This window comes from Haemorhous mexicanus, chromosome 2 (genome assembly GCF_027477595.1).
Source record: "Haemorhous mexicanus isolate bHaeMex1 chromosome 2, bHaeMex1.pri, whole genome shotgun sequence".
In the NCBI taxonomy this organism is placed as follows: Eukaryota; Metazoa; Chordata; class Aves; order Passeriformes; family Fringillidae; genus Haemorhous; species Haemorhous mexicanus.
In genome coordinates, this window is record NC_082342.1 from 9,170,933 (window position 1) to 9,184,704 (window position 13,772).

Here is a 13,772-nt window from a genome sequence, read left to right on the forward strand (position 1 = left end):
TGCATAATTTAAAGTTGTAATTATAATTTAAAGATAGAAAATCTCTAAGAAGTATGTAAAACAAAATTTAAAAGATAAATGTTAACCTGTAGTAATTCATATCCTGTTTTTTTAATACAGGAAACAGAAAGCTGAAGACAACGACATGTACTGTAACAGGCTTTTAAAATCTAATCAGAAAAAAAATAAATCACTTAAGATGCCTCAAGTCTGATGATGTTTGACGCCAGAAATAATGTTCAGTGCAATCAGAGTGTACAATTTTTCCTTTTTCCTCATGCCATCAGAATGCTAGTTTTTATTTTACTCTTTCTTTGTAAACCCTCCTCACTAGGAACGGCCCTTGCCTATTCCGTAACGCCGAGCGTGTCACCTTCGCTGCCCCAGGAGGCAGGGAAGCTGCTCTTCAAGGTGCTTGGGCCAGCTGCTGCTCCAGGATTAGACCAGAAGGGAATTCCAGGGCCTGGGATTCCCAGGTTTCTCCCCAGCGAGGTGGTGCTCAGTGCACTGCCAGTTCTGCAGTGAGCCAGTCGGTGACAGCGCAAGGGACGCGGCAGCGACCAAAGAGCTCCCCAGGGTGAACGTGGTGCACAACATCCTCTGCTTCTCGGGGTTTCTCTCTGGTCTGCAGTCACTGCAAATGCTATCTTGCAGTTTTAACACAGACTGTGTGTCTTGTGGTCTGCCAGTCTCTTGCTAACCTTTTGCAGATGATACAGTTTGACAAATGAAAGTAAAATTAATTTGGGACAAGATGGCTCTTATTGTAAATATGTACTCATTTTAAACCCCTGTGGTACTTTGATTTGTCTTTCCATTTTCATCATTAAATACATTCTTATTAAAAATGTCCTTTGGGATAGGCAGGAGGTAAGCCAATGTGATTGCTATTTGCCTAATCATAGCATGAGCAAGTTTATCTAAAACTTTTTTCCAATTTTCAGCTTCAACACTGCTTATGAAAAAAAACCAATGGACATTTTTAATAATAATTAGGTAATATCATCAGCTGTTACTGGCCCAAATCTCAGACCTCTACTTGTGTCAATTCACCTTAAAGAAGAAGTGCCACTTAAAAAAGTTTTGTTTGATCTTGGCAATGATTTTTTTTGTAATGCACTGCTTATCTTTTTTTTTTTTTTTTTGGTTTTAAAAGCACAATCACTAAACTTTGTTTGTAAACCATTGTAACTATTAACCTTTTTTTTTTGTCTTATTGAAAATGTTAAGCATTTGTTTGGGATATTTTTCATCTTTTTGTTAATGCTCTATGTTTGTATTTGGAATATTTGAATGATGACAGATGGTAAAGTAACAAACGTTAATGTGGGCCATAATCAAAACACTTCTCACTTTTCCTGGACTTACAGAAAATTACCAATTTTTCTGTGGCCTCTTTCAACATTGGATTATCATTAAAGCTGAAATAGAGGCATTAGTTGCATTGAATTTGCCAAATGATGTCCTCTGTCTGTAGATTTTCTGATCTTTTTTGTAATTATAAAATTTCTTTGTCATTGGTGCTAATGGAAAAATGTGTGTTTGTTTATGGACAGCTATCAGGACCAGCCCCAATGGAAAAAAAAAGGAAAAAAAAAAAAAGTGTTTTGGTGTTTACCGAGGACTGAAATTTTTCATTTAGCTAATTTTTAAAGAAAGGTTCCATAGAAAGGGTGTGCAGTACTAAAGGAAAATCCATGTGATTAATGTTTTCATTATGTTCATGTAAGAAACCTCATATTTTAGCCATAATTTTGCATACTGAGGATCCAATAATCAGAAAAGTAATTTTTGTCACATTATTTATTAAAAATGTTCTCAAATACATTCTCTTTCCTGTGTAGTTTCTTGTGTTCCCTGAAGCATAATTTTAGGGGCAACTCTAATCTTATTTCTATTGGCAAGAGCCAGGATCTGTTCCACTGAAATCATACAGCTACAGTAGCATAAGCAAATAGGGAGAGCTGAATGCAGCCTAGGATTTTACATAATTACAGTTGATTGCCTTAAAGATCTGATTTCTGGGCACTTCATGGACTGTGATAATGAAAACTTCTCTCAGCCTGCCAATTTCCAGAGAGAGCTGATGAAGAAAATCTGCACCAACAAAAGCATTCACCTCAGGGGTGAGACACGTTGTCTACAAAGGAGGTAAGATCCGAGTAAGTGAAGGGAATGAGTGTTAGGAGTCAATGTCTGTTGGGACATGCACAAATTCAAGTTTCCTCACCTGCTTGCTGTCCTGTGCCAGGACCATTCTGTGGTTGGCAGAGCCCTGCTGTGGGTCATGGTGGAGTAGGTGATGGCCTCTTTTCCACTCTTGTATTTTCATAAGCCTGTATTCATACTGACCATCCTTTCCTTCTCCTCTGCCCTTCATCCCAGTTAAAAATCACTTATTTTGGCTGAGACCCTTCTTCACTGTCGTTCCATGGACCACTTAAGAGGCACAAGTCTCAGGTATAGGATTTTTTCATAACTGCAGCTTTGAAGAAAATATGAAGATTAGGATTAAGTTAAATATGTAGCCTTTCTGTGTTGATTTTTTTGGGATGTCTTCAGTCCTCATACCTCAGATCAGCATGTGTCAGAACCAGCATTATCCAGACAGGAGCCCACAGACAGCCTGGGATGTGCCAAAGGAGATATCCATCTGGCTGCACCTGTCCTTTGGAGGAGGCAGGAGAGGTTTCACAGGCACAGCTGAAAGGCTTTGCTGGCACCAGAAACAGCCTTTTGGTTTGGGGAGAATCCATTCCCCCAGCAGGCTGTGGGGAACAAGCTGGAGCTCAAAGAAGTGTCCCTGAGCATGTCAGCCCCTTGGCACAAAAGCTTAACCCGCTGCCAGAGGTGTTGTCTAGCATCTCAAAACTGGGATCTAGCTGCACCTGTGGTGTGCAGACCTCTGTAAGGTGTTTCTGCCCAGAAACACTGGTGCTCACTTCATTCTCTGCTGGCACAGTGACAAACTGGAAATCACGTGCTGGATCCCAGCCATATCCATGTCCATCTCTGTGGCTTCACTGGAAGTCAGACTCCAGCTGAAGTTCTGACCTCAGCCAGCAGAAAGTGGGAAATGTTGCCCTATGAGGCTTTTTAAGAAGTTGTTATGAATTTGATGGTTGATGGTGTTCCCTAAGAGGTTTTTTGGATTGTTTTGTGGTTGCATTCACTTGTGTCTGGCAGTGTCTTGAAGAGCATGTCAGAGTTGTCAAGGGTTCTTGCACCCACACTTGGTTCTTGGTGCACTCTGGTCTTACCAAAACCAGTCTCACTAAGAGAAAGTATGTACAAGGTTATCTTGAAGTTGTGACTCCTGTTAGTCAATGTAGAGACACACCTGCTTTAGTCTTTGCATTGAGGTACAGTAAAATGAGGTCATTTGCACAAAGCTGCATTTCCTAAAGAATTATGAAGTGATTGGAAAGCCAGCTCCACCAAATAGTGTTCAGAGGTTTTGTTTTTGCTGTATAGCTGAAAAATCAAGTACTCTGCTGGAAGAGCCATAGCTTTTGTGTGCTGAGTTAACATAATGGATATAAACATTTTTTGTTTCTCTGGTAGTGTTTCCTGTGAAATCCTGTATGAATTCCTGTTAAATTTGATTTTACTTGAACAGAAGTAATGCTTGCTAATATACTATGAAAGAGCTTTAAAATAATTTTTATAAAATGTCTTGCATATATTTTAGCCTTTTTTACCCAATGAGTTTATTTTCCAATGAGTAATTATTCTGATTTGTAAATGACAAAGTGCTTTTATTTTGGGATAATGGAAATATGCCCTAGAGATGTATTTGGAAAAATTGTACAGGAGTAGGTTAGCTGTACCTGATCATGAAACCTAAGCAATTAGTTTTGCTTCAACTCTTGTAAATATAAAGTATCTACCACCTCACTTCTATTCTAAAACCAGCTATTTGTTAAAATAACAACCTGGTTAATTTATAGCTTTAGTTAGCATGTAAATTTTACACAATGTTTTGCTTCTAACATTCTTTACTTTATTTTTCTTTAATCTATTATCTTTCTTCAGTAAACTTAAGGGAGAAAGAGCTTCCATGGGAAAATTGGAGGATCTGCCCAACATAGCATCTGTTGTGCAATATGCTTTTTTGAAAGCTAGCGTCCCACCTCTGTATTCATAGCTCCTAAAAGATTTTCTGTCAGCAGCAGAGCCTTCTATTAAAAATTAAAAATCTGTATCCCCTAAGTGAAGTTTACAAATTAATTAAAGGATCTGCTTACAAGTGGAGAAAATTATTTTTTACCTTGTTTCTGCTTATGGTACAGATGAAAATTCTTTGCAAACTAAAATCTTACTGCCTGTGTATATTATAATATGTTTACTGTGTACAAAGGAAGATTCTGGTATTTGAAAATGCTGATTTTCATGTGTATGGAATTTTGTTTTTACTGAGATTAAGGTTGGGAAATGAGAGTCTGTTCCAAACACTCAGATGAAAGGCAAACTTTTTTATGGGTGTTTAAGGTTTGCCTTGAGGTTGCGCATGAGTAATTCCCAGTGTTGCCATGGACATCATCCTCACTGAACATACCCCTCAACAGTGTCAATTTGTATTGGACTGAGTGCAAATTTGAGAATTTAGGCCACACAATGAATCTTTAAAATTGGCAACAACTGTGAATCTCAATGTGAACTGTTTACCCAGATTTTATTTTCTTTGGGTTTTTTTCCCTTGTCTATGATGATTTTCCTGTTGCCTAGAAGTATGTTCCTCATAAAAGCCAGTGTTGTCTGTGGCAGTGAAATATCTGAAGATTAGGATTATTCTTTTTTAAAGTGCTCCTTTCTTTTTAGCAAGCCACTGAATGTTGGATCACAGAAACATTGAAACATTTTGAGATGACACCGTGGAAATGAGGATATTTATACATTTGCTGTCCATATTGTCGGTGCAAAATAATTCCATCCTATTCAGAAAAGAAAGAGGAATTGATGAAACTGCAATCCAGTCTCTGTGAACGCTACAAAGCAGGGGGGCAGGCTGGAGAAGATGAATCAAGGGATATAAAGAGAAAAAAAAATAGAGGCACCAAGGAACTCAAGTCTCATTGACACTAAAGGCAAAAATAGTGTTGAATTAAACTGTTCTGGAAGTAAATTACCTGCTTATGGAATAGCAGAAAACAACTATCACAGTGCAATGAACATTGGAAGAAGAGTGAAATCCTTGCTGAATTCTTATTTTGTTTGGAGTCCTTGCTAAGTATGCACCAAATGGCCTCATTTTAAGCTACTAGAAGAAAAAAATTAGTTTTTAATTCACCATGGTTTTCACCTTGTGGCATGAGATGATGAGGATGGGACCTACTCAGTTCTAGTCTCTGTATCTGCCATAAAGTGGAGCCAATTGCTTTTCAGATTTTTCTTGGAGCATGACAATCAAAGCCATGAGGATAAAAGTGGTGCTTATTGATTTTTTTTTTTTCCAAGCCTAAGATATTTTTAGCAAAAGCAGCATCAGGAAATGTAGAATAAAACTACTTAGTATCGACTTCTATTCTGTGGCTTCTCACCAGTCTTAAAGCACTGATGTGGTTCAAAGTCAGCAGCAAGGGATAATAGTAAAGGAGCCCTTATGGGCTTTGATCCATGGAAGGACAAAAGCAAAATAAATAAAAAAATTAAAAGAAAACCCCTCCACCCCTTCTTTCAGCAAATGGTAACTAATAGGATATTTCTGATCTCTATCTTCTAATTTCTGTTTGGATAGCATGAAAATAATGGCCAAGAACCTTTATTTCTGCTATGTTCATTGTCACAGTATCAAAGATTTCATTTTATTCCTGATAATGATGTTTGTGCAAGAAATTGCATTCTGCTGAGCTGAGTACAGAGAAATGCAGTTCCTCATACCTAGTAAAAGCCTAAAAAAAAATGAAGCTGACCACAAAGTAGTCAGCAGCATGCCAAGTCTTTACCCCACTGCTCACTCACCTTACTAATATGAATTAAAATAGAATAAAATGTTATTTTCCATAGCCTTTGTTAATTGTACTACAAAGGTGGCAGCATTTTATGGCTTAGGCTGCTTAACATTTACAAGCTATCATAATCCCAAAGTCTGTATTTCTTGGATACTAATACCTGAAATAGTGTCACAGTGCAAGGTGCCAATGGACTCCAGTCTTAGAGGAAACAAAATCCATTTAGGCACATGGAAACAATTTATGAGTGCCAAATGGCTACATATATAAATTTGCCTGTCTGTTCCTGGAGCTAATTGCATTCTTATGTGATTTCTTTAGGAGGGGCACATTCCTAAAGCATGCTTCTGCTACTGTAGTTTGAATTCTTTGGCAGGACTTCCCAAGAACCATCATCAGCTTTATGTGCACAAGGTGTAAAGGAAAAGACTGTACATTTGTTCATCAACTTAAATTTTTCTGCCCTTCCATGCTTGCATTCTTCACTTGCACTTTACCTTTTCTCCTACAAAACCCAAGTCCCTGGCTGTGACTGTCTGGCTTACTAAACCCCTTTCTGTTTGTTGAGCATCTCTGTGATATTTTGGTGAGTATTTTGCAAATGCTTCTCTTCAGGGGATATTTTTAATTTTTCCATTAAAACTCTTCATACTAGTAGGAAACCAAAACCACATCTTCACTGGGAACCTAATACTTGAGAGCTCACTTTGGCTGGCTAAAATGAAGGCAGGCAGTTAATCCAGAACACACACTACAGGCACCCTGTCCTGCCTATGTATCTCTTCTGAGAATTTACCAAAATCACAAAGGCTAGCAGACAGCTGATGTTCGGTTTCTGAAGGACTGCAGTGTTTTCCTCTTCTCCACATCAATAAATGCCACACATACGGATGCTCTGGGAATGCAGCACCTGGTACAGTTCTTTCTTCCATCCACATGCACATTTGTAATTCTCTGGCTGTCACTGTTCTCTAAGGAGGAGGTTAGGTGGGGCAGCAACATGAAGCTCAATTTAAGGTGACAGGGGCTGAAGAAACTTTTGTCCAGAATATTAGTCCTGGACCATGAAAAAAAACAGGTTGTCAAACCCAAAAACATTTGATCTTCCTGCCGTGAGCAGATTGAGTGTGCAAGAGCTTGGAAAGGAGTTGGTCAGAAATGTTACATGTACTAAATCTAGAATTTAAACAAGGGAGGTGAAGAAGGGGGTTAAAACTGGTGTTACATGTGTTTTGTGGGTTTGTTTTGGTGGATTTTTTCCCCTGGAAGAAGAACAAGACTATTCTGTTCCTACTTTATTGTATATGAAAGCTCAGGAGTAACATAAAACCCAAGTAACTGGTGAGATTGCCATTTTTGGCTACCACAGTAACCATCATAAAATCCTCAAATGAGAGATTACAGCCACATCCATATTTTACAGAGCTAACAGATTAAAAAGGCTGTGCTGACAAGATACCAAGGAGCACCTCTGAGCCCCATTTTAAAGTGTAGGTAGGAAAAGAACCTTGGAGGAATATTCTTACTGAAATAACAAATGAGCTTAACTGTATTTCCTGCTTTAGGAGGGTGCTACAGACACTTAACTTCTGCAGCAGATATGCCTCAGAACAGCCTGAATCCCTGTGGCAATTGGAATTATGATACAGTGGGATTAATTTAATGTCTGTCAAGCACTCTGAATATGAATGTTTCTGTATAAGCCATAATAGTAGGAGCACTTCTGTCAGTTTTGCTTTGGAATCAGTCAGGCTGTTTTCTCAACAACTTTTGGAGGGCTTTTACTGAGTCAGTTAGCCAGTCCACTGAAGTGCAATAGATCTGCACTAGAAAGAAAAATATATATATATTTTATGTGGATTCTCATTTTTGTTCCATGCTCACTGCTTACAAGGCTTGCTTTCTTGGATGCATGCACACTGTCACTATGTTTTGACATCATGCCTACGTTGGGGAAATGCAGATTCCAAGTGCCAGGAAAACACATTTGTACTAATTCCAGTTGCTTTATACTTCTTGTTGACAGCAGACTATGGAAGATGTTAGTCCAGCTAACAATGGAAAAATTTTGCTGCTGTCAGTGATACCCTGACAAAGTTCTTAATAAAATGTATGAGTCATTTAATACATTTTTAAAATAAATTAATCTCTATATTGCCATCAATTTATAGAAAAGATAAAAGAAAAACGGAGATGAACAATATAAATGGAACTTTCCTTTAAGTGTATGCTGGTGGCAATACTTCAGCAATCAGAAGAAAACAGTTCTACATGGGTTTCTGATTATTGTCATCAAAGCAATTTTGTTTTGCTCAAAGATAGCGTGTTGATTTTTTTTTTCCCAGAAATATTGAAAGTAATGTTGAAAACTATTTTTGTTAGGAATTAGAATTAGTTAGGGATCTCATTCAAAACATCCAGAGAAGCCTTGTGTGACAGACTTGTGAAGAACATACAAGAAGTACTCTCAATATTTATTCAAGTATATATGGGCATCTAAGTATCCTTATCGCTTTCTCTTTTCTAATAAGCTTCTTAGAAACTTCAATTTTCTATGAACTTCAGATCATCATTCTTGCAATTCAGTAACATATAGCAGTATATTTTCTTCCTCACTTAGTCTGCACGTGGCAGAAATGGAAATTTTAAACAATTCTTTATTATTAGATAATTTTCATTACAGATACAGCACTACAGATCCTGGCCTCTCAGAGCAGTAGAATGCTAATTCCAGCCTGTCTGCATTTGTCTGGCCAGTTCAGGTGCTTGGCTGCTCTGGAGAAGGGGCTCAGTGTCATGAGTCCATCTGGGAGCCATGCTGCAGGAGCATTGCTGCCCTGATGCAAATACTACAATATAATTAGTATTAAAATGTAAGGCCTAATGATATTCTGAGACTGTCAGTGAAGCCCCTCGAGGATCAATTTTGGGACAGTCTTATTTAATATTTTCATTAAAGTACTTAGCTCAAAAGCAGGAGTCTGATAATGAAATGTGCTGATCACAGGGATTGTGAGCAGTTGTCACTGGAGGAGCAGTGGGTCACCTTGAGGGCTGGAGTATCAAAAAACATGATATTAACCAGTTCACTATGCAAAGTCATGCTCTTAGGGATTAATACAGATGTCCATTATATGCTGGAAATTCATCATTTGTAAACAACAGTGAGGAAGAAAAAAGCCTGGCTTGTATTTATTGATCACTGAAAATTCTAGAAGCTCCCAGTGAGGTGATGCCAATAAAAGCAAAGCAAAACAAATGCAAACCTGAGATAGCCAATAAAATATATTTTCAGTCGAAAGAAAGAAATGCAGATGACATTGTCTCAGCACATATGAAAACACAAATGGGATGCTTTGCCCAAATCTAGTTTTTTGTGGAGCTGATGCTGCAGGGGAATTAGAGAAAATTACAAGTATCTGCACTCTATAATCAGATCTGTTCCTTGTAAACAGAGGGATTGTAGTAGTGTGACTCTCACCCGTAGCATGGTGCAACGTTTTAGTAGGAGCTGTTATAAACAAATGGAAAAAAACAGCTCTTTGACATGTTTATGTGTGAAAAATCCAAGATAATTTCACTTTGGTTTCCATGTAATTGTTCTAAAATTTCAGTGAAAACTAACTCTTCAGTAGCAATGGCTGGACTCATCAGGAAAGTTGTGAAAGCACAGGATGCAACTTTTCCCCTGACATCTGAAACTGCTTCTGAAACTGGCTGAAGTGATTCACTTTCAGAGCCAGGCATTTCCATCCAAACCGGGATCTGAAGACAGAGAAAACTGAACAGTTATCTAAGAGGTTTTAGAGAAATGGCAGAGTACCAATATTTCAAGATAACCTACAGTGGTCAACTTGGTTTCACTATTCAAACAATTAAATGGATAGATAGAAAATAATGAACTTCTTTGCTGAAGTGACTGATCTTTTGCAGATGGATCCAAAGTGGAATGTTTCACCATAAATTGTAAACTAGAGGTATTTAAATCTGTTTGCAAAGATGACAGCTGGGACCATCTGAACATCTGAGATAGCTCAGACAAAAAATGTAAGTGAAAATGAGGATATGAGAAGGCAGAAAAGTGAGTCCTCCAAAAGTAAAGCTAAAAAAACACCTCAGGAGCATGGTCCAGAAGACAAAAGAGGACAACTTTGAAATTATGGAAGCCCCCAGGAATCTGGGAGAATAAAAACCCTGTAAGTAACTGCCATACACAAACAGGAGAGCAGAAAACAAGTTCCCTCATGTGCTAGGTCAATGGAGTTAATCAAGGCACCTGGGCTCCACCTGCAGTTTTGCACTCTGGTGGGTTTTTTTATGCATGGTGGGGTTTTTTTTTTGCATGTTGTTATGTATTGCTTTGATTCCCATCTGTGAGACTGCTGGAGTGATTCGGTGTCTGAGAGCTCATCTTTTTCACCGGAGGTTTTTAGTGTGAAAAGAAACGATTGTCAAATATACTTAAATTATTTAGAGGCCTAGGATTTAGCCCTTGAGCACATTTTACTGCATTCAAATATTTTCAGCTCCTTCACACAATGGTTGTGCAATTTTACTGTCTCAATGTAATTAATCTCCTCCCCAAATATTTCAGTTTAGCAGTGTCACTACCTGCATAGCTGAATGTCATATAGAAACAAGAAGATTTAAAATAGTTTATAATATTTTTATTGATATTGGAGTATCATACAGTGTCATGATACTTAAATGCCTGTGCAGTTGTAATCATAGTAATTTATAAAGCAGTTTATAAACTAGTCTGAACTGAATATCCATTTTGTGACCAAAAAAATTGTATTTTGTATTCAAGTGTTTTTGAAAATAGTATTAAGTACCAAAATATCTGTATGGATTTTCTTGACTGTCACAATCTCTCACTGGCTTTGGCCAGAGATGTTATGCACCAGAACATGAAAGCTGTAGCAGGATTTTTCAGACAGAGTCTACCTCTGAACACATCCAGGTATCCCCCTGGCAGACACTGCTTCTCTTTCTGCACCTCCTGAAATTGGCTTTCGTATCCAGCTTGTAGCATTGAAAGGGAATTACACCCCAAGGGCCCTGGAGCAGATCTTTGGAAAAAGTACTTCTCCTGGCAAGTCTTGGAGTAATTGCCTCTCAGCAGCCTGAGCACAGTGTCTGGTTTGGCAGTCTGACCTTAAACTCTAACCTCTAGTTTTTTATTATCATTATTGTCATATCTGCTCCTCTGTCATTAAGAGACTTTCCAGTTTCACTTTATTCATCTGGGAGCTTTAAACCCTCTGGCCCATAATTTCCTTTTCTTTTTTTGGCATTTCTTTTTCTCAGTCCTTTCATGAAACTTGTCTGCTGAGTGACATGCCCTCTGTAAAACATAAACCATAATTACTCAAGGATTGCTCATACTTGGCATAAATTCTGTACTTGCAAGTATGTGGCTTATAGCAACACATGTCACATTTAATTAAATTGCAAAGCTGCATCTTATGTTGTCCTTCAGGAGAAAGAAATAAGCAAGGGAGAAGGCAAACTTGTCTGAAAGAATTTTTTCATTCCAGCTGCTGTGTTGAGGCAACAACCTCACATAAACTGGGCATTTCCATTTGTGGATGACACATATGTTTCTCCTTTTTAATTGCCAGGTTTAAATCCATGCTTTACAGGTAGGACAGCTTTACCTGCCTCTTTTTTTTATTTTCTTGTGGGCTACATCCCATGGGTCAGAGTCTTCTGACGTGAAATCTCCACAGCAGTCTGCACCTGAACTGGGACCAGGTTCTGGCTCCCTGTATGGGAGAGAAAACATCCGCTTCCTGGTGTGACCAATTTCATCCTAAGATACATATCCAAAGTAAGTCAATAGCTCATGCTCTGGCTCTGTGCTTTCCTCTTGGCTGATGGTCTGTGCCAGGGGCCTGGGAGGACCAGCTCAGGTTTTGCACTCCTGATGACTGAACTTGGATGTGGTTCATTCCATTCTTCTCATCTTTACTTTAAAAAAGTTCCAGTGTTAAGATGCAAACTTTCTTTTTTACCATTGTGCTTCAAAACATTCAAAGCATCTCAAGTAGTTCCTTCAAAAGAGCTTTGATTTTACTTTCTTTTTGAAGCTGCTTATTTTGCCTTCATTTTTCTTGGGAAAATAAGAATTGCAATTCTAAAGAAAATAAGAATTGAAATTCTAAAGAAATGCAACAGAAGCATTAGTTTACTGGAAGGTGAAAGTTTTGTGGAGCTGTGCTTCTTCTAAGGCAATTTTCTTTTGGAAAATGCTGAAATGAGTTATTTTGAATTTCTCATTCATAACTGTTCTGGTTTGTCACTACATGTTAACATAGCAAAAATGAAACATTATGGGTTTGAAAGATTTCAACATTCTCTGGGTTATTAGAGGGTTTTTTTAAAATCCTGTCAGTGGAAAATTTGTGAACTAACCCTTGGTTCTTACAGCGAGTTAAAACAAACTCAAAAATAATTCTGTTTCCTGTCTAGCTGTAGATTTCTTGAGACACTTAAGGTTAAAAATGCTGGCTTAGGAAAGTCTGCAATTTCAGCCAAACCCTTCTGGCTTTATACAAATGCAAATACGGGTGAAATCCTGATCTTGGTTGGCGGCCTCTAAGCAGAGTTTTCATTCAAAATCTAGGTCTGCATAGCTCCCAGACTCTAATGATGTGAAGGCTGCTTGGATCCATATCTCTGTCTTGTAGGCTAGCCTTCAAATTGAACTGAATAATCATCTGTAATAAGGCATCAAGGACAACAGGAAGACAGACGTTTGTAACAGCAAATCTGTAGAAATTTGGTAGGTTTATTCCTGAAGAAAAGCATTATAGCATGTAATTCTTTAGCCTCTTTAGCAAGAGTACAAATTTTAACATAATTTTTTATTTCCTTGTGGAAATACTTGAGTGTGACTTTGTTAAAAGTGACTATGAACTTGGCAATTATGAATCACATATTTGTCAATTATGCATAGCACTCAGTGACATAGACCATAACTTTTTAAATGTTTTTTAAGTGCTCAGAATATGTTTTCACTTAGAGCTGGAAAATGAGATCCTAATATTACTGAATTTGAATCATGTTCATAAATAGTTTTCTCCCAGTTCTTAGTATCACATCAACTGAATATGTAAGAGTCGTTCATGAAGAGGTCATCAAAGGTACAAAAAAATTAGAGCAGACTCTTTACTTCCAGGACACTGCCAATACTCTGGTATTTTTAGCTCAGATTTCTTCCAAATCTTCACTGTTACCAAACTATTCATAATATTTTACTCTTCTGTTCTAAAAAGGCAGTGGCTGAAATTCTATAAACCCTAGAAAAACCCATAAATATGGCACATATACCTATAAAATGCTATCCATAGGAGTTCTTGCTATTTTTAAGCAATCCCAACCTTCATTACAAATCAGACTTTTCAAGTGTTTTCTTTTTGGGGCTGTTTTCCTGTTTGAGCCCCGTAATTCATATCTCACTAATTCTTTATCATACCTGACAGTTGAACAATTAGTGGCTGCTTTTTATTTTTTGGTACAGTTTTTATATAGCTCATTTAAAGAGGCATTTGACACAGAATATGGAAAGAACCATTTCATTGTTCAGCAGAACACGTTTTCCTTGCACCTGCATCTGGCTATGGTAGTTGACCTTTACTTGAATGTAAAAATTAATGCTTTGTCAAAACTAAAACATAGATGATTTCCCACCAAATTACCAGTAGAGGTCTTTGAGAGTCACAGTCCTTGAACACAAACTGACTTTGGACATCATGACAATAAGAAAGCAAAATATTTGTTAATTTATTTCAGTAGCACATAGGCATTTCATCTGTT

The 13,772-nt window shown here is 37.7% G+C and overlaps 1 protein-coding gene across 1 annotated transcript in view; it reads left to right on the top strand.

Annotated features, from left to right (window-relative positions):
- Nucleotides 1-1,827, top strand: part of ROBO1 (roundabout guidance receptor 1) — a 595,330-nt gene extending 593,503 nt beyond the window's left edge. The window contains exon 31 of the mRNA XM_059872698.1: nt 121-1,827. Within this exon, the coding sequence (XP_059728681.1) occupies nt 121-135 (15 nt within the window). The 3' untranslated portion in view covers nt 136-1,827. The remainder of the gene's footprint in view (nt 1-120) is intronic.
- Nucleotides 1,828-13,772: the final 11,945 nt, after the last annotated feature.